We start from the raw sequence: 24,223 nt of genomic DNA, 5'->3' as shown, positions 1-24,223 counted from the left end.
AAATCATTAGGTAGTTTTTCTTTGACTCGTAACTTTAAGCATTAGGACCTGCGTAGACGACTGACCGTTGTCTGCGGAGGACACGGTCAGTCACCTTTTCCTACGGGTTTTTGCAGTTTAGTTCATATATTAGTAGTGCGTTATACGATGCAGTTCAAGTGACCAGTTTTTGTCCTCCATGTACCAAGTTTAAAGTAGGAAATAAGTATTAATTTTTTTTTTATAGGATAATTTTTATTTACAAACATTTAAAATATTTACAGTTTATATCTATGTGACTTATCTAATTACAATATAAATCATGATATTAATCGCGATAAAGTATTAAAATAAAAAACTCAATAAAATCGAATAAGCTTTATTGATAAGTCAATACCTAATTTTACTCTTTTTACTAAAAAAAAAACACCTTAACCTTACTTAATTAGTAATTATTATTACTATTACTTTTTCTTAATCTTACATAATTAGTAATTACTATTACTTTTTCTTGTTAGTAAAAAATCATAATTACTCCTTTTTCAGAAGCTTTTATAAATAGCGAGTGCATCTCTCATCATAAAGTCGCGTAGGGCGCAAAGGCCTTTCAAGATCTTGGTGTTTTGATCCATCTTCTGTATGTCCGTCTCTGCGACAGTCTTGTCTTGCTGCAAGTATCCGTTGACGGTGTCCTCGGTGAGCCAGTACGAAGGCAGCTTGTGCATGTTGAAGTGTGCGGGGTCCGGGTTCGCCGGCATTGGGGTGAGGGATTTCTCCCACGGGGTTATGTATTTCTGTTCTGAGTGTAGACCCTCAATATATCTGTGAAAAAAATGTATTTAATTAGTTAATAAATAGTTTTCTAGAGGAATACAGGAGGTTTAAAAGAGGTATAAGCAGTATTTATTAAACCCATAGTACCACTTATCGGTTTCTACACGGCATCGTACCGGAACGTTAAATCTGTAGGCAGCTCGGTTTTACCGGTAAGGTGGTAATTAACCGCGGCGAAGTTTCTCACCAGACCAGACCAGAGACAATTTAGAAATTATACATTCCCAAATTGCCCCTACCGGGAATCGAATTCGGGACTGCCCGCTTATAAGACCACTGCACCAGGGAGGTCGTTAAAAATAGGGGTGTTGCGGACGGGAGCTTCGAGCCACGCGCAGCGCTGGCGATGACTGACGCTGATTGGTCGACTGCCAACACCCCCGCTCCCCGCTACGCCTTCAGCACCCGCGATCGCCTTTACTCCCGCTCGGTATGACCGTATGAGCTTGCCGAGTGGGAGAATTAGATATAAGATCGATGTTGTTGTATAGAATCACTTCGCCTCCTGCCTTTGAACTGAGAAGAACTAGAACTTGAAGTACTGTGAACCTGAAAATAGTGAATAATTATTGTGATCAAGAAAATATACAATTTGTTTTGAATCCCTCCCCAACAAGGGGCATGGCACAAAAAATGGATTGCTAAAAAGAGGGTAGTTGTTACCTGATGTAAGCTTCGGAGTGGGTAACCCTTTGTGCCCGGGGGGGTGCGGGCACGAAGAGCGGGTCGTGGCCCGCCCGCGCCGGGGCCCCTAGAGCGATGGCCGCGCCGCTAGACTCGCCCGCGCCAGGGGATGGTGTGTTGCGTGCCATGGGGGACATGCCTGCAACAGATGTCATCATTCAATTAAGGAGTATCTAAAACCTTATAAGTGACTTTTTTTTTAATTTTAAAGAGGCGGATAAAATGTTTATATTTAATAATTTATGATTGATATGACTGACTCATTGATATGGATATGACCTTAACTATTGTGGTGTTATTCTAAGATTGTTATTTCTATTTTTTTAACTGAAGAACATGTATACTTCTTTTTTTTTAATAATTATTATTGACTTGACAGGGGTTTTTTATATTTGAATAAAATCATATTGTTAACATTAGGTACTTTCTAGATAGATACATTTAAATATAAATAAGTTAAGTAGATTATTGATTGTTAATTTTCACACTTTATTATTCTATGATAATGTAGTTACTATAATAAGTTGCACACCAAATTATTGGTTGAATGTCAAGGGCTCAAAATAGATTTAAGACCAAATTGTACCACATTCTGGCAAATAAAAAACTATTTCTATTTCTATTCTTGCCATTATTTTATTTCGAATGTTTTTAACCGACTTCAAAAAAAGGAGGAGGTTCTCAATTCGTCAGAATTTTTTTTATGCCTTGTAATCCTGTTTCTTAAAATAAAAAAAATTGTACGGGAGCGGTGTGCAGGCTCGACCGTACCAAAGGGAGATCTCCCACCGAGCGGTTGGTTGTGCTCGGTAGCGCCAGCTGGGCCGACGGTTGTATCTTGAAACTTCTATATATAGTCCAGTTTGCAGAAAACTCCGTTAGTGCGACTACTGTCGGCGGTAAATTTTGTTCGGGACTACGTCATGAAATGTTATCGATTAAATAGCGCCATTTAGTTTCTTTATTTACAAATCAACTTATTTTGGTGTTGTTTTCTAGTTTATAATATAATATAATATAGTCTTAATACTTATAAAATAAATAAATAAATAAATAAGCCTACCTCTAAATTTTTTTTTTTCTTTTTTCTTTTTACTTTCGTTCATTTTTTTCAAATTATTAATACCTTTTTTTTTTTTTTTTTTTTTTTTTTTTTTTTTTATTAATATTGCTTATAAGGTATATCTAGCTCTAATAATTCAGAGGTCATCCCAAACGCGGGCAAAGGCCTCCCCCTTTTTCTTCCAGGTATCCCTGTTAGCGACCAGACGCATCCAGAGCGCACCAAGGCCATCAAATTCCTCCAGATCTGCGCGCCAGCGCGTGCGGGGCCTGCCACGGCGACGCGTTATGTAGCGTGGACACCAGACTGTGCTCTCCTGCGTCCACCTATTGTCTGACTGTCGCATAACGTGTATTAATCTTAATACTTATAGTCATAATAAAAACAATAGTATACAGTAATATAAGCTTTGTTAGGGACTTATCATGCGCCCCGAGCGCGCAACTTTCATATTTTCATTTCCGTTGAGTAATTCAGATTATGTTAAAAAAACGTTCCGACGAATCGAGAACCTCCTCCTTTTTTGAAGTCTGTTAAAAATAAAACAGAATAAAAATCTGACCTCCCGGCGACATGAGCCCGCTGCGGATTCCGGTCACGTATTGTTTTGGCGGCTTCTTGGAAGACGGCATGTGGTTCCTGAAACAAAAGAAAACTGTCATAAATTATATAATGAAGACAGCGGAAGAATAGAATGATAATTACCATAGTTTGAGCAAACGAATGTTTATCGCAATTTAGAACATTTGTGGCGCCATCTATTAGCCATAAAAATACCTAAAGGTTCTAAACTATTAGGTGTTTTAAACTAACCAGTAGGGCGATTGTCTAAAACCTGCATCAATCATTATTACAATCTCAAATGTTCTGATTGGCTGAATTTGTGCGATTCTTGTTGCAACAATGCATTGTAGCCAATAGTGAGCGAGCGTCAACCAATCAGAGGTGATTGCGAACGTGACATTGTACAATCGCGCAGCAGGATCTCTCGTGCACCGACATTGGTCTTCAATTAACCTTATTGACATAAATGTAGAATTACTAACGCTATCTGAACAATTAATTACAGCGACTGAATGCATTAGGAAGGTTATACATTAACCTGGGTCGCTCGTGAGCAACTTATATGGCGTCCAATATCCAAGTCAAGCAGGTGGAGTTAGTTTTTACAGTCCGAATACTGCCCGAAGATCTTTACCGCGACGTAGAAGGACTGTGGCGACATCTATTAGCGAATTTCGGAAACTAAGTCGCACTGACCTGGATCGCTCGTGCACAGCCATGGGTCGTCCATTCCCCTTGTTGACGTGCAAGTCGCGCACATGCCTCAGTAGCCGCGGTAAGTTCGGGAACGGCGCCTGCCCCTTGCGCACTCGGGCGCAGCTCCGCCAGAGGCAGGGGTACTCGCTGTTGCCGCTCGTGCTGTTGGTGGGCGCGCCGCCCGTGCGGTAGTGTTGTTGGACGTGACCCGCTGCCGTCGCACATGTTGGTGGAAAGGGAATTGTTTATGCAATTGATTAGACTAAGCCTCCTGGCCCCAGGGTCTCCACGGCAAACGAAACAAAAATGTAACTCTCGATGAGAAAGGCATACTTGCGCCGCTTGCCGTTAGCTACACTTTTTGATTGTCAATTGTGAAAGTTGTAAAATAATGATGGTCATACTTAATAAATAACTACGTAAACTTAAAGCTACGAGGGATGGACGAGGCCTTGTTAACCGAAATAACAAAAGATCCTAATGTACGATACTCACGCTCCAGCTTAGTCTTCTTGGTCTCAACCAATGTTCCGATCACTGGCAGCAATGGAATGTGACAGACATATTATTATCACAGAAAGTGTGTACAACACGTATGTACGTGCGCGCAAATCTATATAATACTCGTATATACAAGGAAAAGGTGACTGACTGACTGACTGATCTATCAACGCACAGCTCAAACTACTCGGACGAATCGGACTGAAATTTGGCATGCAGATAGTTATTACTACGTAAAGAAAAAAGTTTTATTTTATTTTTGACATTTGTAGTACTATTTTTTTTTTGGAACAAAGTATTTGATGTGACTAATTTTATAAAAACTATGTACATGTGGTTAAGTATATCATAATGCTAATAGGCAGAATTTGGCTGTATCTTTTTGTTTTTGTAACATCTCCACTGTTTACCCAGAATATTTGTATTTAAACATCCGCTAAGAAAGGATTTTTGAAAATTAACCCCTAAGGGGGCTGAAATTAGTGTAGTCCACGGGGACGAAGTTGCGAGCATAAGCTAGTCCCATACAAATAAAAATTACAAAAAACTCAAGAGGGCCAACTCAGCGATTGGTTAACGCCCACTGACTTTTTGTCTCTGTCATTTGTATGAGATAACGTAACAGAGAGAGCCCTATACGAACTTCTCTCCGTGGATAGAGTATAGTATAGTTACTGTTGCCGCCGTCGCCGATGCAGTGCTCCATGCAGTCGGCGAGCTCCTCGAACTGGTAGTCGCACGTGTCCCACGCACACTCGTACGTCATCTCCATGGGAGTCTGCCAAAGTAACATACAGTACGATGTAGAAACTAATGTACATCGGCCTGTAGAATGACATTCTGGCTTTGTAGAGTTGTCTCTGTCACTCAAACCTATATGACGTTTTGTCGGTCTCAACGACACAGACAGTGTGGCTAATTCCTTTGTACACAATCTCTAAACTAAACTAAAATGACAAATCTAAATCTATTGCTATCCCTCTCATAATGTTGCTTGCGGAAAAGGATAGCACTAGATTTAGACCTATTAATTTAGTTTAGAGATTGTGTACACGAGAATTGGCCCCATTGCTCAACAAATCCGCTTACTCCTTCTAAAGGTCCTACCTCTGCGTTATAGCAGTGGATAGACTTATTGGCCATTGTAAGAATTATGTATGTATGTATGTATATACTTTATTGCACCACAGAAACACAAATGACAGGTTACAAAAAGAAATCTTAATAAGTAGGTACAAAAAGGCGGTCTCTTATCGCTAAATAGCGATCTCTTCCAGACAACCTTAACGCTAGGGAGGAAACGAACAAATGGACAATGGGAGGTGGTGTAAAATAAACCTAAATACCAATAGCTAAATAAACTAAACCATATAATCTCTAAATATATAAAAGGAAAAGGTGACTGACTGACTGAATGACTGACTGACTGACTGACTGATCTATCAACGCACAGCTCAAACTATTGGATGGATCGGGCTGAAATTTGGCATGCAGATAGTTATTATGATGTAGGCATCCCCTAAGAAAGGATTTTTAAAAATTCAACCCCTAAGAGGGTGAAACAGGGGTTTGAAATTTGAGTAGTCCACGCGGACGAAGTCGCGAGCATAAGCTAGTAAGAATATAAAATACATATTATTAATACACTAATACATACAAATAAAATATAATAGACATACATAAATAAATAAATAAATAATAAATAAATAACCTTTTATTTGGGACCATAGCGCACAGTACAAAACAGAACAACACCAGACAAACGTACATAAACAAAACAAAAAAAAACACAACAAAAAACAGAGCATGAAGACAAAAAGATCACAAATACTTAACTAATACGTACGGCTTTCCATGCATTTCAACCGAGAAAACCATCGCACTTACTTAGCTCCTATAGATAGTGTACGACTGTACGTGTATAGAGGCGGCGATTTTCCCAGCCGAATTGCATGGAATTACAGTAAAATTAATCTAAAATAAAATAAAATAAATGTCTGACATAAACCCGAATGCGTGTCTGTGGCGCATAGCTGTCCCAGAAAAGGGAATTGCCTCAGCGTAATGCTGTAGTAGTGTATGTGGGTACACTACCTCAGCGCTGTTTTTCAGGCATCCCCTGAAAAATTCCGCTCGACGTAAGACTACAAAGATTAAATTGTACAGCCAGTATACCCGTTTAACCCAGCTAAGCCTGTATCCAATATGATGCAACTCACGTGCTGCGTCAGTTCCCGCATCTCCTCCGCGAGCCTGGCGGAGGTCTCCTCGTTGCACTTGGCCGCGCGCTCCTCCCAGCTCTGCTTGGTGACGGCGGGCAGAGATCGCCACTCGTTGCCCACTATACGGGATATCTCGCCTAAAACGAACATTAATGCAACTCACGTGCTGCGTCAGTTCCCGCATCTCCTCCGCGAGCCTGGCGGAGGTCTCCTCGTTGCACTTGGCCGCGCGCTCCTCCCAGCTCTGCTTGGTGACGGCGGGCAGAGATCGCCACTCGTTGCCCACTATACGGGATATCTCGCCTAAAACGAACATTAATGCAACTCACGTGCTGCGTCAGTTCCCGCATCTCCTCCGCGAGCCTGGCGGAGGTCTCCTCGTTGCACTTGGCCGCGCGCTCCTCCCAGCTCTGCTTGGTGACGGCGGGCAGAGATCGCCACTCGTTGCCCACTATACGGGATATCTCGCCTAAAACGAACATTAATGCAACTCACGTGCTGCGTCAGTTCCCGCATCTCCTCCGCGAGCCTGGCGGAGGTCTCCTCGTTGCACTTGGCCGCGCGCTCCTCCCAGCTCTGCTTGGTGACGGCGGGCAGAGATCGCCACTCGTTGCCCACTATACGGGATATCTCGCCTAAAACGAACATTAATGCAACTCACGTGCTGCGTCAGTTCCCGCATCTCCTCCGCGAGCCTGGCGGAGGTCTCCTCGTTGCACTTGGCCGCGCGCTCCTCCCAGCTCTGCTTGGTGACGGCGGGCAGAGATCGCCACTCGTTGCCCACTATACGGGATATCTCGCCTAAAACGAACATTAATGCAACTCACGTGCTGCGTCAGTTCCCGCATCTCCTCCGCGAGCCTGGCGGAGGTCTCCTCGTTGCACTTGGCCGCGCGCTCCTCCCAGCTCTGCTTGGTGACGGCGGGCAGAGATCGCCACTCGTTGCCCACTATACGGGATATCTCGCCTAAAACGAACATTAATGCAACTCACGTGCTGCGTCAGTTCCCGCATCTCCTCCGCGAGCCTGGCGGAGGTCTCCTCGTTGCACTTGGCCGCGCGCTCCTCCCAGCTCTGCTTGGTGACGGCGGGCAGAGATCGCCACTCGTTGCCCACTATACGGGATATCTCGCCTAAAACGAACATTAATGCAACTCACGTGCTGCGTCAGTTCCCGCATCTCCTCCGCGAGCCTGGCGGAGGTCTCCTCGTTGCACTTGGCCGCGCGCTCCTCCCAGCTCTGCTTGGTGACGGCGGGCAGAGATCGCCACTCGTTGCCCACTATACGGGATATCTCGCCTAAAACGAACATTAATCCTTACAATCCATCATCATCATCATCAAGGGCAATACGCGCAATTTATAACTTAAGACCACGCGATTCCCTTCGAGAGAAATTTAAGGAAATAGATATCCTTACTGTAGCCTCTCAATATATTTATAATAACATAATTTTTGTAAGACAAAATATTCTTAGTTACAAGAAAATTGGTGATCTACACAATAGACTAACTAGAAACAGAGACAAACTTGCAGCTCCTGCCTTCCGCCTCAGGAAAGTCCAAAAGTCATTTGTGGGTATTGGTATTACCTTTTATAATAAAATCCCGCAAACTATTTTGGACTTACCTTTGCACAAGTTTAAAAAATCTATTAAAAATATGCTCCTGAAAAAAGCATATTACACAATTGAAGATTATCTAAATGATAAAAGAGCGTGGATTGGACCTGCAGCTCGTTCCAGCAACGCACAAGACTGCAAATACTATTTTATACATGGCATAATTTTGTACCTATATCAAATATTTGAAAAGAGCAACCGCCGAGTTTCTTGCTGGTTCTTCTCGGCAGGAAAGGCATTCCGAACCAGTGGTAGATGCATCCGACTATTCGTAAGCACTTGTAAAAGTTTATACGAATAAAAAAGATTTTCATTTTCATTTTCATCAACCGATAGACGTCCACTGCTGGACATAGGTCTCTTGTAAGGACTTCCACACGCCACGGTCTTGCGCCACCTGAATCCAGCGGCTCGCTGCGACTCGTTTGATGTTGTCCGTCCAGCTAGTAGGGGTCTTCAACACTGCGTCTTCCGGTGTGAGGTCGCCATTCCAGCACCTTGGGACCCCAACGTCTATCGGTTTTACGAACTATGTTTTTTTTCTTTTTTTTTTTTTTTAAATTACCAACATAGAGAATGTTTATCAAATCCAATTTAGACACAGCAAAAAACCACGAAGGTTTAAAAAGTGTGTCATTCCATCTACTTCTTAATACATAATAATAATAATAGTGTTTCTATAAACAATATAAATTGTTTATAGAAACTCTCATTACATTACATTTCATACAAAAATGGGGATCATTACAATTTGTTAATATAATAGGATTTTAGCTTATATTTTAAATTAAATCCCTGCCCATTGCCACTTCAGCTTCGCAACCTGTTGTGCTATGTCAGTCACTCTAGTTCTCCTACGGATCTCCTCATTTCTGATTTCATCACGTAGAGAAACTCCAAGCATAGCTTTCTCCATCGCCCGCTGAGTGACTTTGAGCTTTCTTATCCCTTATAATACATAATCATTTATCTGTCTGTCTGCTAGCTTTTCACGGCCCAACAGATTAACTGATATCGATGAAAGGTAGAAAGTTAGCTTACATCCCGAGGACGGACATAGGCTACTATTTATCCAGGAAAATCAAAGAGTTCCCACGGGATTCTTTTAGGCCTATCCGTTAATCCGTTTAAAATTTACATGAAACTTGGCACAGAGGTAGCTTTACGTCCCGGAAATTCCGAAAATCAAAGAGTCCCCACGGGATTTTTAAAAAATTACGCGAACGAAGTCGCGGGCATCATCTAGTAATCATCATCATCATCAGCTTTACCATATGGATAAAAAAAATGTTACCAAATGTAGATTCAGGGTTGTTGGCCACGATAGCCTTGCGCACTTCGCAAGAGTAGAGGATGTAGCCGGTGACGATCTTCTGCTTCTGTTCTTTCTTCTTCTTGCCGCTGGCCGGCGTGACCGCAGCCTGGCTGGTTCGCTCCTGAGTCGACGAGGGCGTCATTGACGGGTTGTAGGGGTTACTGTTGCCGCCTGAAACAATAACATTTTATTTAAAAAAATAAAATATTACATTTCAACTTTCTACCTATTACAGTTCTCGAGATACAGACAGACGGACGGACGGACGGATAGACGGACGGACAGCGGAGGTTTAGTAATAGGCACCCTTCGGGTACGGAGCCCTAAAACTCGTATGTTGGATAGAAGCAGGCGTTACTTTACGAAATTCTATGATATCTGGATTATTTACTTCAGCCCTTTTCAAACTTCAGTCTAGTGCTGACGTCACTAAAATGGCGGCCACGCACATTAGCAATATGCGGGACTTATATATATGATCATCTAGAGACGACCCTATCGTCTCGCCAATTATGGTGAACTAGCTTATGCTCGCACCTTCGTCCGCGTGGACTACACAAATTTCAAACTCCCCTATTACCCCCTTAGGGGTTGAATTTTCAAAAATCCTTTCTTAGCGGACGTCTACGTCATAATAGCTATGTGCATGTCAAATTCCAGCCTGATCCGTCCAGTCAGTCAGATTTTCCTTTTATATATTTAGATAATTTCTCGGTATCACTCACAGATGGCGTTGTATTACTTTACATTGCGTTTTTAATGTACTAATCGCGAAGATATATTAGGGATGTGTCATGGCTGAAGATGCGAAAATAATAGCTGTGTCACATGGCAGGAAATGATTTTTCTTTTTTAATTATTGAAAAAAGATACGTTTGATTTATGTATCTTTCGATCTTACTAAGCTTATTATAATGGTCATGGTGCCACCAGATGCTTGCGGCATACAGCAACATATATCAAGCATCGGCTTGCTGTACGGCAAACACCGCAGAGTACATTTTTATACAGTGTTTGACTTACACCCAATCGGATTGAACGACTAGCGTTGGCAAACATGCCCAAACACCACGCTCGCCAGTGTTTGCTGTTTGTCGCAAGCGTCTGGCAGAACCATCATACTGATTCCCGATTGATTTTTGTATCTATGACAATATTTACAAGCACTTTTTATCCCGGAAAATCAAAGAGTTCCCACGGGATTTTTAAAAACCTAATTCCACGCGGACGAAGTCGCGGGCATCAGCTAGTATCATTCTAAAGGCCGATGTTCATCACTTTCGGCCGCGTGCTGTACCTATCGACAGCGGCGTGGCGGGCGACGCCAAGGAAGAATCGTCGAGGGAGTTCTCCAGGAGCATTTCCACGTCCTGGCTGCCGATCGTCGTGTTGATGAGATTCGTGAACTGAGGCTTGCCGTCCTGGAACATACAAATCCATACTAATATTATACATGCGAAAGTGTATCTGTTTGTCTATTTAGGGTTCCGTACCTCAAATGCTCCTATAGCTCTAGTTTTAAGTTCGCGTCAAAATTGTCACAACTATATCATCTTACAAATGCAACAACCAACCATCAAAAAGTGAAAAAGGAACTCTTATCGGATCACTTTGTTGTCTGTCTGTCTATCAAGAAAACCTATGGGGTACTTCCCGTTGACCTAGAATCATGGAATTTGACAAGTAGATAGGTCTTATAGCACAAGTAAAGGAATAAATCCGAAAACCGTGAATTTGTGGTTACATCACAAAAAAATGTGTTAATGAACAAATAATTAGTATTTTCAATTTTCAAAGTAAGATAACTTATACGAAGTCGGGTATGATATGAAAGGGTTTTACCTGTAGGTACATTCTAAAACACATTTTTATTTATCGAAAAAATACCTGAGTACGGAACCCTCGGGAGAGTCAGTCAGTCAGTCACTTTATCGTTTTATTTGTCACGTCTCAGTTTGTAACGGCGTGTCACACTCACCATGGAGTCAGCGTTGACGTTAGGGTTGAACGGCTTCTGTGTGAAGGCGCTCGAAGTCGACTGCACGTCTTGGGCTGTCGCTAAGGCGGGCGGACCCAAGGGTTTGGGGAAGTAATAAATCTGAAAAAATAGTCATTAAAAAAAATATAACCAGTGTCACTTGTGTCGAGTCAGCCCTTGACTGCAATCTCACCTGTACCCGTAGTACAAGATTTTACGTCTCACCAAACCAAACCAAATTCGAGAGTCGAAATACTTCCGCGTTACAGTAAAATTGACCTAAACAGCCTTGAATTGAAGTCAAATATTCAATGCCACTGATTTTAATTTCGCAATGTTTCCGCTTGGAGCGCTGGCTGTAGAAGTGTAGACAAACTTGAGCTTTAAAACAAGGCATTTAAGATCCAGTTTACTGTAACGCGGAAGTTTTTCGACTCTCGAATTTGGTTTGGTTTGGTGAGACGTAAAATCTTGTACTACGGGTACTGGTGGTAAGTGATCATGCAATCTAAGATGGATGCGGTCTAACCTGGAAGGGGTACGGCAGTTTTTATTAAACCCATACCCCTTTGGTTTCTACACGGCATCGTACCGGAAAGCTAAATCGCTTGGCGGCACGGCTTTGCCGGTAGGGTGGTAACTAGCCACGGCCGAGGCCTCCCACCAGACCAGTTATGCGCGTACGTACATTTTTATTTTTATTTATTTACATAGATCAATTTTATTTTTTACTAGCTTATTCCCGCGACTTTGTCCGCGTGGACTACATAAATTTCAAACCCCTATTTAACCCCCTTAGGGGATGAGTTTTCAAAAATCCTTTCTTAGCGGATGCCTACGTCATAATAGCTATCTGCATGCAAAATTTCAGCCCGATCCGTCCAGTAGTTTGAGCTGGGCGTTGATAGACCAGTCAGTCAGTCAGTCACCTTTTCCTTTTATATATTTAGATTTTTAGGGTTCCGTAACCAAAGGGTTTACGGAGCCCTATTGATTAAGCAATTACCTCGTCGACGGTGACGTCCTTGGTGTGTTCAAATTTCCTTAGTCCGGACTTGAGTTTCCTGGCGATGCGGTTCGACTCGTCGTACACGGACTCGCACACGTATATGTCCGTCTCCGCTAACTCCGTCGGACGACCTGCGAAACGGACCAATAATATCCTGATCGCCGGCTCACTACAGAGCACGGCGGGGTTATTACGTATCCCGCGACAGGCGTAAATCTCGCGAGCATTGCTGTCAAACGTCCGGCTAGAGAGAGACAGCAATAGCCACAAAGCAAAATAAGAAGAAGAAGAGAGACAGCAAATGAACTGTCGGATTGCTACTGCTGTCGCGTTGCTGTTGCTACTGCAACGTTTTACAGAGTGAGAAGCGTTTTGGCCCGTCTACCACGCTGGCCATGTGCGGATTGGTAGACTTCACACACCTTTGAGAACATTATGGAGAACTCTCAGTCATGCAGGTTTCCTCATGATGTTTTCCTTTACCGTTAAAGCAAGTGATATTTAATTAATCAAAACGCACATGAATCCGAAAAGTTAGAGGTGTGTGCCAGGGATCGAACCCCCGACCTCCGATTAGAAGGCGGACGTCCTAACCACTAGGCTATCACAGCAACAATAATATAATAATAATAAAGCCCTTTATTACTGAAAATATAAATTTAATGTGCGTTGATATAGTTTGTTGAGAGCTCTTCTCAGACCTGGGCGCGTTTGGAACCCTCGTAGCTTTAGTTTAAAGTTTGCGTAATAATTATCACCACTATATCTTACAAATCCAACATCTGACCATCAAAAAGAGTTATTAATTACCTATTTTGAATAAATCATTTGACTTTGACTTTGACTATATAAGTCAGTCAGTCAGTCAGTCAGTCAATCAGGACTTTGAATTTTTTGAATATATATAGATACATAAACAAATAAATAGTTACTTATTTCAGGCAACTTAAACTCATTTGAACATAAATCTAAATACAAATACGAAGCTTAGTTGAAGGGGAAAAAGGACATGTACTCACATTTGAGATAGTCATCGTAATCGAGGACACCGCACTTGCCCACGATGCCCACCAGTGGACTTGTATCGTGCATCGTTGTTAGAAGCACTTCTTGCTTGTAGAATGGCTACAACATACAATACAGTTCAAATATTTATATATATATATTTTTATTTATTTATTTTATTTATTAGGAACACACAATACATTAATTTAACACAAACTACGACGCTTATAGACAAACACAGGCTGATAAATGTATCTATAAAATGTGTACACAGCATTTGCAAAATATCTAGACAAATAAAAAGAACTTAACTAACTACTTAACTAAACAATTAATAACTAAGTTACTTAGGAGATGAACCCACCGTAAAATGATAAGAGCTTTTTTTTGAATGCAGTAGCTGAGTCATGAAATATATCGATGCCAGGTATCTTTTTTGATTTTTCGTTAAATTTTGCACATATACGCATAATTGGGGCCCGATTTCCTAGATGAGATTTGGTGAAAGGTATATGGAAGATTTTTGGGGATATAAAACTGCGGGAGTGTCTATGTGGAACAGAAAAGGATATTCGATTGAGATGGTTACTACATTTAACTTTATTTCGTAAAATTTTATGTAGAAAGCACAAGTCAAGTATTTCGCGCCTATTTCGAAGAGATATATTGAATTTACAGATATTAAAGAATTAGGTAGACAAAGCTTATACGCCCGTATTCCAAAAAGTGAAGATAAATTCTTACGCTTGTAATGCTTGCGCGTAACGGCTTAGACTATATAGATGCAGTACACGACAGGTCGACATGGCCATCGGGGTGGGAACGCCCCGCACAGCCCCCGCGCTAACCCAGTGCGGGTGAGCGCGGGAGACGTGCGGGTGTACGGGGCGTCCCCCCGCCTCATACTCAAGTCAAGTCAAGCCAAGTCAAGTCAAATGATTTATTCAAAATAGGTAATTAATAACCCTTTTTGATGGTCAGATGTTGGATTTCTAAGATATAGTGGTGATAATGATTACGCAAACTGAAATAGTCATTTACCTTACTGATAATGTTGGCCACTTCAGATGGGAAGATCAGGAATGGTCCACGGAAGTAGCATTTGTTGCTGAAATAAATAAAAATATTATAACATTTAAAAATAAATTAAGATTTACAAAAGCTGTGATAGCCTAGTGGTTAGGATGTCCGCCTCCTAATCGGAGGTCGGGGGTTCTATCCTGGGCACGCACCTCTACCTTTTCGGAGTTATGTGCGTTTTTAATCAAATATATCACTTGCTTTAACGGTGAAGGAAAACATGGATGAGAGTTCACTAAGGTGTGTGAAGTCTGCCAATTCGCACTTGGCCAGCGTGGTGGCCTATGGCCCAACACTTCTCATACTGAGAGGAGACCCCTGCTCTGTAGTGAGCCGGCTATAAGGCGAATGATATGTCATCCAGCTTTTGTCCTTTTTCGTCATCGAACTTATAGTTACTGGGGCATAGTGAACTACAGTGAGGGAGCTCTCGGTTTGATCCTGAATCGACGATATCTAAATATATAAAAGGAAAAGGTGACTGACTGACTGACTGACTGATCTATCAACGCATAGCTCGAACTACTGGACGGATCCGGCTGAAATTTGGCATGCAGATAGCTATTATGACGTAGGCATCCACTAAGAAAGGATTTTTGAAAATTAAGCTCCTAAGGGGGTGAAATAGGCGTTTGAAATTTGTGTTATTCACGCGGACGAAGTCGCGGTCATAAGCTAGTGTCAAATATTAGGCTATCTTATTAGGTTAGGGTGACTTGAAATCAAAGAAAAGTGGTCGTTTCATAGGCTACCTAGCGTCAAATGCAGTTAACATTTGACGCCCGCCAGTGACATCGTAGTCTCGATGTTTTGTTATAAGTTCCCTAACTGTCGTGAATTAGGTAGTAATAGAATAGAAATATTTTTATTCAAATAAAATTTTACAAGTATTGTTAGACGGATAAAAACTAGGTGATTGTATTATCTGTGGCGTGCTCTGCGGAGAAGCGAATCTTTGAGAAACGTCACTCTGAAATGGCGCGTAGAAAGAGTAGTTTGGTCTTGTGCTGATATAACTAAGAATCACTTTGTGAACAGTGAATAAAAGCCTTCTAAAGTATATCAAAGTGGGTTTCCTTCTAATAGTTCCTTCTATACTTTGGAATCGTCAAATGCATCTACCACTGGTTCAGAATAAAATAAAATAAATAAATAAAAATATTTTTTACACAATTGAACTTTTATAAATACTTTTGAATGCCTTTTCTGCCAAGAAAATCCGCGGTTGCCCATTTCAAAGATTCGATTTATAATATTATGCTATGAATACAAGTAATTCTGAGAGGAGGTCAAACCTATCATGCCTGAAAGTTCTCCATAATGTTCTCAAACTCATGTGAAGTCTGTCCATCAGCACTTGGGCAACTCCTAAGCCCTTCTCATTCCAAGAGGAGACCCGTGCTCAGTAATGAGCCAGCATGACTTACTCGGCAGTCTCCCATATAGTGTCGACCTGAGCGATCATCTGCTTGCCTCCGTCGGTGACCACGTATACAAAGTCGCCAGTTTTGATGACGCCCGAACACACCGTGTTGTACTGTTCGTAATAGGTGTTCTCGTCGTCTGTGCCCAGTGGGTTGTACATAACCACATCCTGATGATAAAGAAAACAAAAAAAAATTAAGCGCAAATAAAACTCAACTATAGTTTTTTTCCCCCGTCAGGTCATTGGAACGCTTTGGATGAGGAACGCACAAGACGGACATGGAGAGAGCTGGGGGAGGCATACGCCCAAGGGCGACTTCTACCGTAAATATTTACCAAATTACAATCTGACATAGAATAGAATAGAATAGAATGTTTTTTTATTCATGTAAACTTTTTAAAAGTGCTTATGAATAGTCAGGTAGTTTTAATTTACCACTGGTTCGGAATGCCGTTCCTACCGAGAAGAACCAGCAAGAAACTCGGCGGTTGCTCTTTTTAATTTTTCAATTTACAATGTTATTATACCGTACTATACAAGCCATTGCAGCCCCGTGCATTGCTGGAGCGAGTCAAATCCAAGCTTTTTTATCGTTTACATAGTCTGCGACTGTATAATATGCTTTTTTTAGGAGCATACTTTTAACACATTTCTTAAACTTGTGTAAAGGCAAGTCTAAAATTGCTTGTGGAATTTTATTATAAAATATTACACTCATTCCCACAAATGACTTTCCCACCTTCCAGAGGCGGAGCGCAGGAGTAGCTAGCTTATTTTTGTTTCTAGTTTGCCTATCATGGAGATCACTGATTTTTTTGTAACTGTGAATGTTTTGTCGTACAAAAATTATATTATTGTAAATATATTGGGAAGCTACTGTAAGAATACCTATTTCCTTAAATATCTCTCGTAGGGAATCGCGCGGTTTTAAATTATAAATTGCACGTATTGCCCTTTTTTGTAATACGAATATTTTCCCAATATCTGCCGTCTATCTTTACCCCATAGCAAGACTCCGTAAGACATAATACTGTGGAAATAGGCAAAATACACAATTTTTGCAGTTTCCACGTCAGTTACCTGTCGACTCTTTCTAACAGCATAAGCAGCAGAGCTGAGTTTACCAGCAAGTGTTGATATATGGGCGTACTTGGCGTTGATATACTTACAATACACAGCATACAACACAATATTAATAATATTTTTTAAAAATAATTTGACGATTATTAACAAATTGACATTTAATTAAATTATAACAAGTATACTGTAATAAGTTAAAGACTGTATAACGATGAATATTGATAGGTATGATATTTAATAATTTGTAACTATGAAAATAGGGTAGTAGAATAAATGGCTATTTTATTTTAAGTTAATTTAATTTAGAACTATGAAACCTTGTGATTTCAGAGCAGGTGTGAGCCCATCTAAAGTTCACTAAAATTTAGAGTCAAAGTTCTTGTTCCATCCTCTCTAAGCAATATTGCAATCGACGCCATATTGTATTAACTAGTTCACAAGCGTTTGCCTATCTAAATATATAAAAGGTGACTGACTGACTGACTGATCTATCAACGCACAGCTCAAACTATTGGATGGATAGGGCTGAAATTTGGCATGCAGTTAACTATTATAGCGTAGGCGTCCACTAAGAAAGGATTTTTGAAAATTCAACCTTTAAGGGGGTGAAATATGGGTTAGGAATTTGTGTAGTCCACGGGGACGAAGTCGCGAGCATAAGTTAGTAATTAATAAAAAAACTTGATTCAAAAAGTAAAACTCACAGGTCTCTCCTTCTCCTGGACATTCTCCAGAACTTCAAGTTCAGCAAGTTCGTCCTTGTGTTTCTCCACTCGTTCTCTGAATACTGACACAGTCCTGTTTGGCTCCAACGGGGTCTGAGAAAGACGCAGATAGGAATACAGTCATTGTTTTCTATACAGGGTGTAACCAGAACGCTAGCAAAAACGAAGACAGGTTATAGCACTGATGATTACTGATATGATACCACAAAAAACATTCTATATTTTGTAAAATTTCACGACATATTGCAAATAAAACATCTGACTGACGCTAGAGGTCAACGAACGTTGCGTAAGTAGGCCACTCGGAGTCAATACCTAGTCGTATAGTAGCGGGGCATTGACCCCAGTTTTGGACGCTATACATTGCGGGTTTGAAAAACACCATATCACTAAAACTACAAATGAGGCAAATGGTTATTGGTATTGGATTTTGTTAGGTAGTATAACAATAACGCTAAGTATTGAACAAAATTGATAGATATAAAAATCGTGTACAAGTAAACCCCAAGAAACATCGAAATTACATTTATGTTAATGTACAGTAACTGGCAGGAAATATTGTACATCGACCTTTAGAAAGAGATTTGGGCATCGTAGAGCGCTGTCTCTGTCACTCATACCTATGTGACGTTTTGTTGGACTCAACGACAGAGACAACGCTCTACGAAACTGCTATCTCTTTCTAAACGTCGATGTACAATATTTTCTGCTAGGTATTGTACTACTGTGCTCCACTTTCTGTACTATTATCTAGCGCGTGTTTCACTTCAAATGATACGTCACCTCTCTGGGGGTAAGAGTGGCTTCCTTCTCAGCGCCCTCCCACACTTTGATCTTCTTGAACCAGCGATTTCTACTGTTGTAGCGACTCTCGCACACATACACGTCTTTATCCAAATAACCTAAAAAAAAAAAAAAATGACAGTGTATGCAGTACCCTTATTATAAATGCGAAAGTGTGTTTGTTTGTTGGTTTGTCCTTCAATCACGTCGCAACGGTGCAACGGATTGGCGTGATTTTTGCATGGGTATAGATAAAGACCTGGAGTGACATAGGCTACTTTTTATCCCGGAAAATCAACGAGTTCCCACGGGATTTTTAAAAACCTAATTCCACGCGGACGAAGTCGCGGGCATCAGCTAGTACTAGAAATAAAAATAAACTTGTAATGCCCGCCTCTAGGCTAAGTAAAATTAGAAATTCATTTATTCGTAATTCTATACGTCTTTATAATAAGCTTCCAGAAGACAAGATACTGGAGGTGTCTCTCAACAAGTTCAAAGTTTTCATGAGGTCAGCCCATTTTTCAGCAAATATAACAGACAAACATAGAAAAGCCCTTACCTTCCGGCCTGAACTTGAAGTACTCCTTGACGTTCATGACGTAGCAACGTCCGATGACGTGGTCCAACGGAATCGTGCGGTGCGTTTCCGTCTTGAACACTTCTTGTTGGAGGAACTTGCGTGTACGCACGTGGAAGGTCTCGTGGGGTCTGGAAAATTGTTTTATTAGGGTTCCGTACCTCGAAAGGAAAAAGGAACCCTTATAGGATCACTTCGTGGTCTGCCTGTCGTGTATGTCAAGACAATGGAATCAAAACCTATAGGGTACTTCCTGTTGACCTAGAATCCTAAAATTTGGCAGGTAGCAATGTCTTATTGTAAAGAAAAAATATGAAAACCGTGAATTTGTGGTTACATGACAAAAAACGACGACGACAACAGGGTCTTCTCGAGGGGGAACGCGCCTCGAGGCATAGCTTACAAGCTAAGACCACAACATAATAACTACGTGGTATATAAACATAGTTCTAAATCATTTAGATTCTTTGTTTCCTATTGAAAGTATGACCCTATAGAACGCAGCTTTCACAGAAATGCATGACTTTATTTGCTCTTATGACAGCACGCAGTGCAAACGCTGTCTAAAGTTAAAATTGATCAAGTAATTATTTCAAATGATCAATAAATTATAAAAATCATGGAATTTATTAAAACGTCCAAAGTGGGTACAAAACAATCTATTTTGTACCTGCCTTCCTTCAAGGAACTCCCAGAAATATGCCCTGCAAAAACGCTTAGGTATTATATATACATGGGCAGAACCAAAAACTTACGAAAGTCTGACCGACTATTGTGTTTCACCTCAAAGGCTAAGCCAGTGGATTAAGTTCACCTGGAAAGATAGGGAATTGAGGTTTTCGTGTTTTCCTCCCACAGCACCCGACACGCCTTAACTTCTATGGCGTTTAAGCTTGGGGTCAATCTAGATACAATAAGACAGACCGCTGGGCGTAGCGGCAGTTCCACTACCTTTGCCAAGTTTTACAACAGGCCGGTAGTCAATAACGGGATAACTCACAGATGGCGTTATTTTACTTTACATGGTGTTTTTGACGTACTATTTACGAACAGATATAAGTAACTGAAGAGCCAGATTCATCATGAGAACGCAAAGCTTCGTGTTTCCTTACGGAAAATTTTTGAAAGAAGATACCGTTTTTTATGTATCTTTTATTCTTTTTATTGAACTAAGTTTATAATTATATTTATAACTAGCTTATGCTCGCGACTTCGTCCGCGTGGACTACATAAATTTCAATCCCCTATTTCGCCCCCTTCGGGGTTGAATTTTCAAAAATGCTTTCTTAGCGGATGCCTACGTCATAATAGCTATCTGCATGCCAAATTTCAGTCCGATCCGTCCAGTAGTTTGAGCTGTGCGTTGATAGATCAGTCAGTCAGTCACCGTTTCCTTTTATATATTTAGATATTGCAATTTTTGAAGACGATTACTCTTTGTACGTAATATTCTTTTGTTACTGTAATGAATGAGCAAAAGTTTCTTACATCATTCATATTATTTTTATTGCGACGTTCCCTCCACGTACTCTCAACATCTACATTGTGTTGAATAATATCTAGACGTTACTGATTAAACGAACTTACCTTTATTTTTTTATTTTTTATTTTATTTTATTCAGATACAAGTTAGCCCTTGACTGCAATCTCATCTGGTGGTAAGTGATGATGCAGTCTAAGATGACAGCGGGCTAACCTAGAAGGGGTATGGCAGTTTTTATTAATCCCATACCCCTTTGGTTTCTACACGGCATCGTACCGGAACGCTAAATCGCTTGGCGGCATGGCTTTGCCGGTAGGGTAGTAACTAGCCACGGCCGAAGCCTCCCACCAGACCAGACCAGAAATTTTGAAATTATAAAATTCCAAACCCCTGCCAGGAATCGAACCCGGAACCTCCCACTATTAAGACCACAGCGCTCACCACTGCGCCAGGGAGGTCGTCGAAACCGAAGAAGAACCGAAGAATCAGTAACACCCGCCCGCCCTCATAACCCCGAATGTTGCAATCGCAATCATCTATATATATAAAAGGAAAAGGTGACTGACTGACTGACTGACTGACTGACTGACTGACTGACTGAATGACTGACTGACTGATCTATCAACGCACAGCTCAAACTACTGGACGGATCGGGCTGAAATTTGGCATGCAGATAGCTATTATGACGTAGGCATCCGCTAAGAAAGGATTTTTGAAAATTCAACTCCTAAGGGGGTGAAATAGGGTTTTGAAATTTTGCAGTCCATGCGGACGAAGTCGCGAGCATAAGCTAGTCTAAACTAAATGAAAAGCGGCGGTGCGACGGCCGTGAGGCGAGTGACGTTGTCTACATCCAATCGAGGGGTTATAAAAAAAAAAAAACTAAACAACAGTGCTGAAGTGGTGACTCCTTGCGTACTACATCGTGTTAAATTATATCTAGACGTTACTGATTCGAGGACGAAGGAGAAGTTCGTTTAATCATTTATCTATATATTATACTAGTATTTTGCTCGCTGCTCGAGCTGCTAAAGCAGCTCTCGAGGTCTATAATCGCCATTTTGAACAATTTTAAAAAAGTCATAAATTTTGTATGAAAAAAAAAATTCCGCCATTTTGAATTTTTTTTCAATCCATCGAGTAGACCTTTTGATCCTGATCATCTTTTGCCAAGAAACCACTCTTCCATCTTTGATACCCTCCGAGATGGACGCTGACGAAATTTGTATGGCGGCCATCTTTTTTTCGGAATTTTAAAAAAAAATTCAAATTTTTGGCAATTGGATGAGGTTTCGAATGACATTTGGTCAAGCACCTCCCACCTATCTTCAATACCTTGAGCGTGCCCTTCACCCGCCTCCGAAATCCTCAATCATCAGCTCCCTCCATATGTTGCCCTAAAGGAATCTTTGTCTTCTATACGAAAGTATTAGTGAAAAAAAAAAGTTTCATACAAAATTTTACAGGAGGGAATTTTTTGAAAATCTCGGCCGCCATCTTGTTTTTCCATTTTTTTTTACATTTTCTAAAAATCGTTTACTAACATCTACAAGAGCTGCAAGTTGTAACAAAATCGGTTGGAAAACAAAAAAGTTACAAAAGTCAGGTCGGCCGCCATCTTGTTTTTCTGAAATGTCATAATTTTTCCCTACTCGAATCCCACTTCTGAACATATCTCCCATACATTATAATATCATTTTCTGTCTCTTTCTAGGAGAACAATTATGTCAATGAGTCAGTCAGTGAGTGAGTGAGTGAGTGGTAATTGAGCTATATATAGTATAATAAAAGGAAAAGGTGACTGACTGACTGATCTATCAACGCACAGCTCAAACTACTGGACGGATCGGGCTGAAATTTGGCATGCAGATAGCTATTATGACGTAGGCATCCGCTAAGAAAGGATTTTTGAAAATTCAACCCCTAAGGGGGTGAAATAGGGGTTTGAAATTTGTGTAGTCCACGCGAACGAAGTCGCGAGCATAAGCTAGTATATTATATAAAAGGAAAAGGTGACTGACTGACTGATCTATCAACGCACAGCTCAAACTACTGGACGGATCGGGCTGAAATTTGGCATGCAGATAGCTATTATGACGTAGGTATCCGCTATGAAAGGATTTTTGAAAATTCAACCCCTATGGGGGTGAAATAGGGGTGTGAAATTTGTGTAGTCCACGCGGACGAAGTCGCGAGCATAAGCTAGTTATATATATAATTATAAACTTAGTTCAATAAAAAGAATAAAAGATACATAAAAAAACGGTATCTTCTTTCAAAAATTTTCCGTAATGAAATACGAATCTTAGCGTTCTCATGATGAATCTGGCTCTTCAGTTACTTATATCTGTTCGTAAATAGTACGTCAAAAACACCATGTAAAGTAATATAACGCCATCTGTGAGTGATGACGAGAAACTATTTGTACATGGTATAAATTATAAAACAAAGTCGCTTAGATCTTTTAGACTACGCAACGGATTTTAAAACATCATCATCATCATCATCATTTGCACGACCGACACTATATTTGCATATCCTATTTGTATGTTTAGACTTTAGACCAAAGAATTTTTAAATACCTACTAATACTTATGTAAGTTATAAGAATTATTACTTCTAAATCCATGCTTCAGACTATGTTGTACTTACTATAACCTGTTAATTTAAGTTTAATATGACATTCTTACTGATAATCGAAACTATTTTATACATATTAACATACTTGTACCTACCTAATATTACTAAATTATTAACAAAGAAGAAACTAATTGACATTATAACAATATTAATTAATTAGTGCGATCAATAAATAAAAATAATTTCGATTCAAAATGAATGCCCTATATAATTACCTGATAAAATCTATTATAAAATAATGTAACACGTAGTTTGCTTGTAATAGGCTACTTGACTCATATCTAATTTCGTCCAATAAATCATTATTTATTATAGTATTTTGCTTAAGACAACGAAATATATCAATAATATTTTTATTCAATATATCAATTATTAAAAACGCAGGATGGATATATAAATCCAATTTTAAAAAATACAGTTTTTATTTTTATTTGAAACGCAGAAAACGCTGTCAGCCATGATGTGACGTCATTAATATGTAAACAAAGAAATGTCATCCCTATGTCACGCGGGGACTAACGTAGTATCCATATATATAAAATTTAGAGTCCTGACTAACTTATATATCAACGCACAGCCTAAACATCTAAACAGCTGGTCCTAGATACATGAAATTTGGTGGGTGTGTTCTTTGTAGGTAAAGAGAAGGTATCCACTAGGAAAGGATTTTTTGAAATTCCACCCCTGAGTGGGTTAAATGGAGGTTTGAAATTTATGAAGTCCACGCGGGCGAAGTCACGAGCTAAAGCTAGTTTTTATATATTTCTAAAAACTCATAGTAAACGTAAAAAAATATCGTTTTCTCTTTATAAATTGAATAAGTTATTAAGTAAGACTTACAACAAAGTGATCTTTGCAAAAATAAATTTGGATTGCAGTCGTTAGTGATATAGGATCCCTTTAAGCAAGTCTTCGCGTGTTACGTATATTTATTTCACTGGGCACTCTAATCCAC

At 40.3% G+C, this 24,223-nt stretch overlaps 1 protein-coding gene across 1 annotated transcript in view; it reads right to left on the bottom strand.

Moving 5' to 3' along the window:
- Positions 1-342: 342 nt before the first annotated feature.
- The window catches only part of polybromo (protein), a 43,611-nt gene continuing 19,730 nt past the window's right edge, over positions 343-24,223 (bottom strand). Inside the window, exons 17-33 of the mRNA XM_034981449.2 lie at positions 19,128-19,276; positions 18,566-18,684; positions 17,762-17,875; positions 15,979-16,145; positions 14,513-14,579; positions 13,486-13,591; positions 12,464-12,597; positions 11,458-11,577; positions 10,777-10,900; positions 9,459-9,650; positions 7,703-7,842; positions 4,997-5,099; positions 4,316-4,357; positions 3,821-4,031; positions 3,123-3,199; positions 1,477-1,636; positions 343-801 (exon numbers count right to left, since the gene is read on the bottom strand). Of these exons, the coding sequence (XP_034837340.1) occupies positions 522-801; positions 1,477-1,636; positions 3,123-3,199; positions 3,821-4,031; positions 4,316-4,357; positions 4,997-5,099; positions 7,703-7,842; positions 9,459-9,650; positions 10,777-10,900; positions 11,458-11,577; positions 12,464-12,597; positions 13,486-13,591; positions 14,513-14,579; positions 15,979-16,145; positions 17,762-17,875; positions 18,566-18,684; positions 19,128-19,276 (2,305 nt within the window). The 3' untranslated portion in view covers positions 343-521. The remainder of the gene's footprint in view (positions 802-1,476; positions 1,637-3,122; positions 3,200-3,820; positions 4,032-4,315; positions 4,358-4,996; positions 5,100-7,702; positions 7,843-9,458; positions 9,651-10,776; positions 10,901-11,457; positions 11,578-12,463; positions 12,598-13,485; positions 13,592-14,512; positions 14,580-15,978; positions 16,146-17,761; positions 17,876-18,565; positions 18,685-19,127; positions 19,277-24,223) is intronic.

The sequence above is a fragment of the Maniola hyperantus genome, chromosome 24 (genome assembly GCF_902806685.2).
Source record: "Maniola hyperantus chromosome 24, iAphHyp1.2, whole genome shotgun sequence".
NCBI lineage: Eukaryota > Metazoa > Arthropoda > Insecta > Lepidoptera > Nymphalidae > Maniola > Maniola hyperantus.
This window is presented reverse-complemented; position numbering and strand designations above follow the sequence as displayed.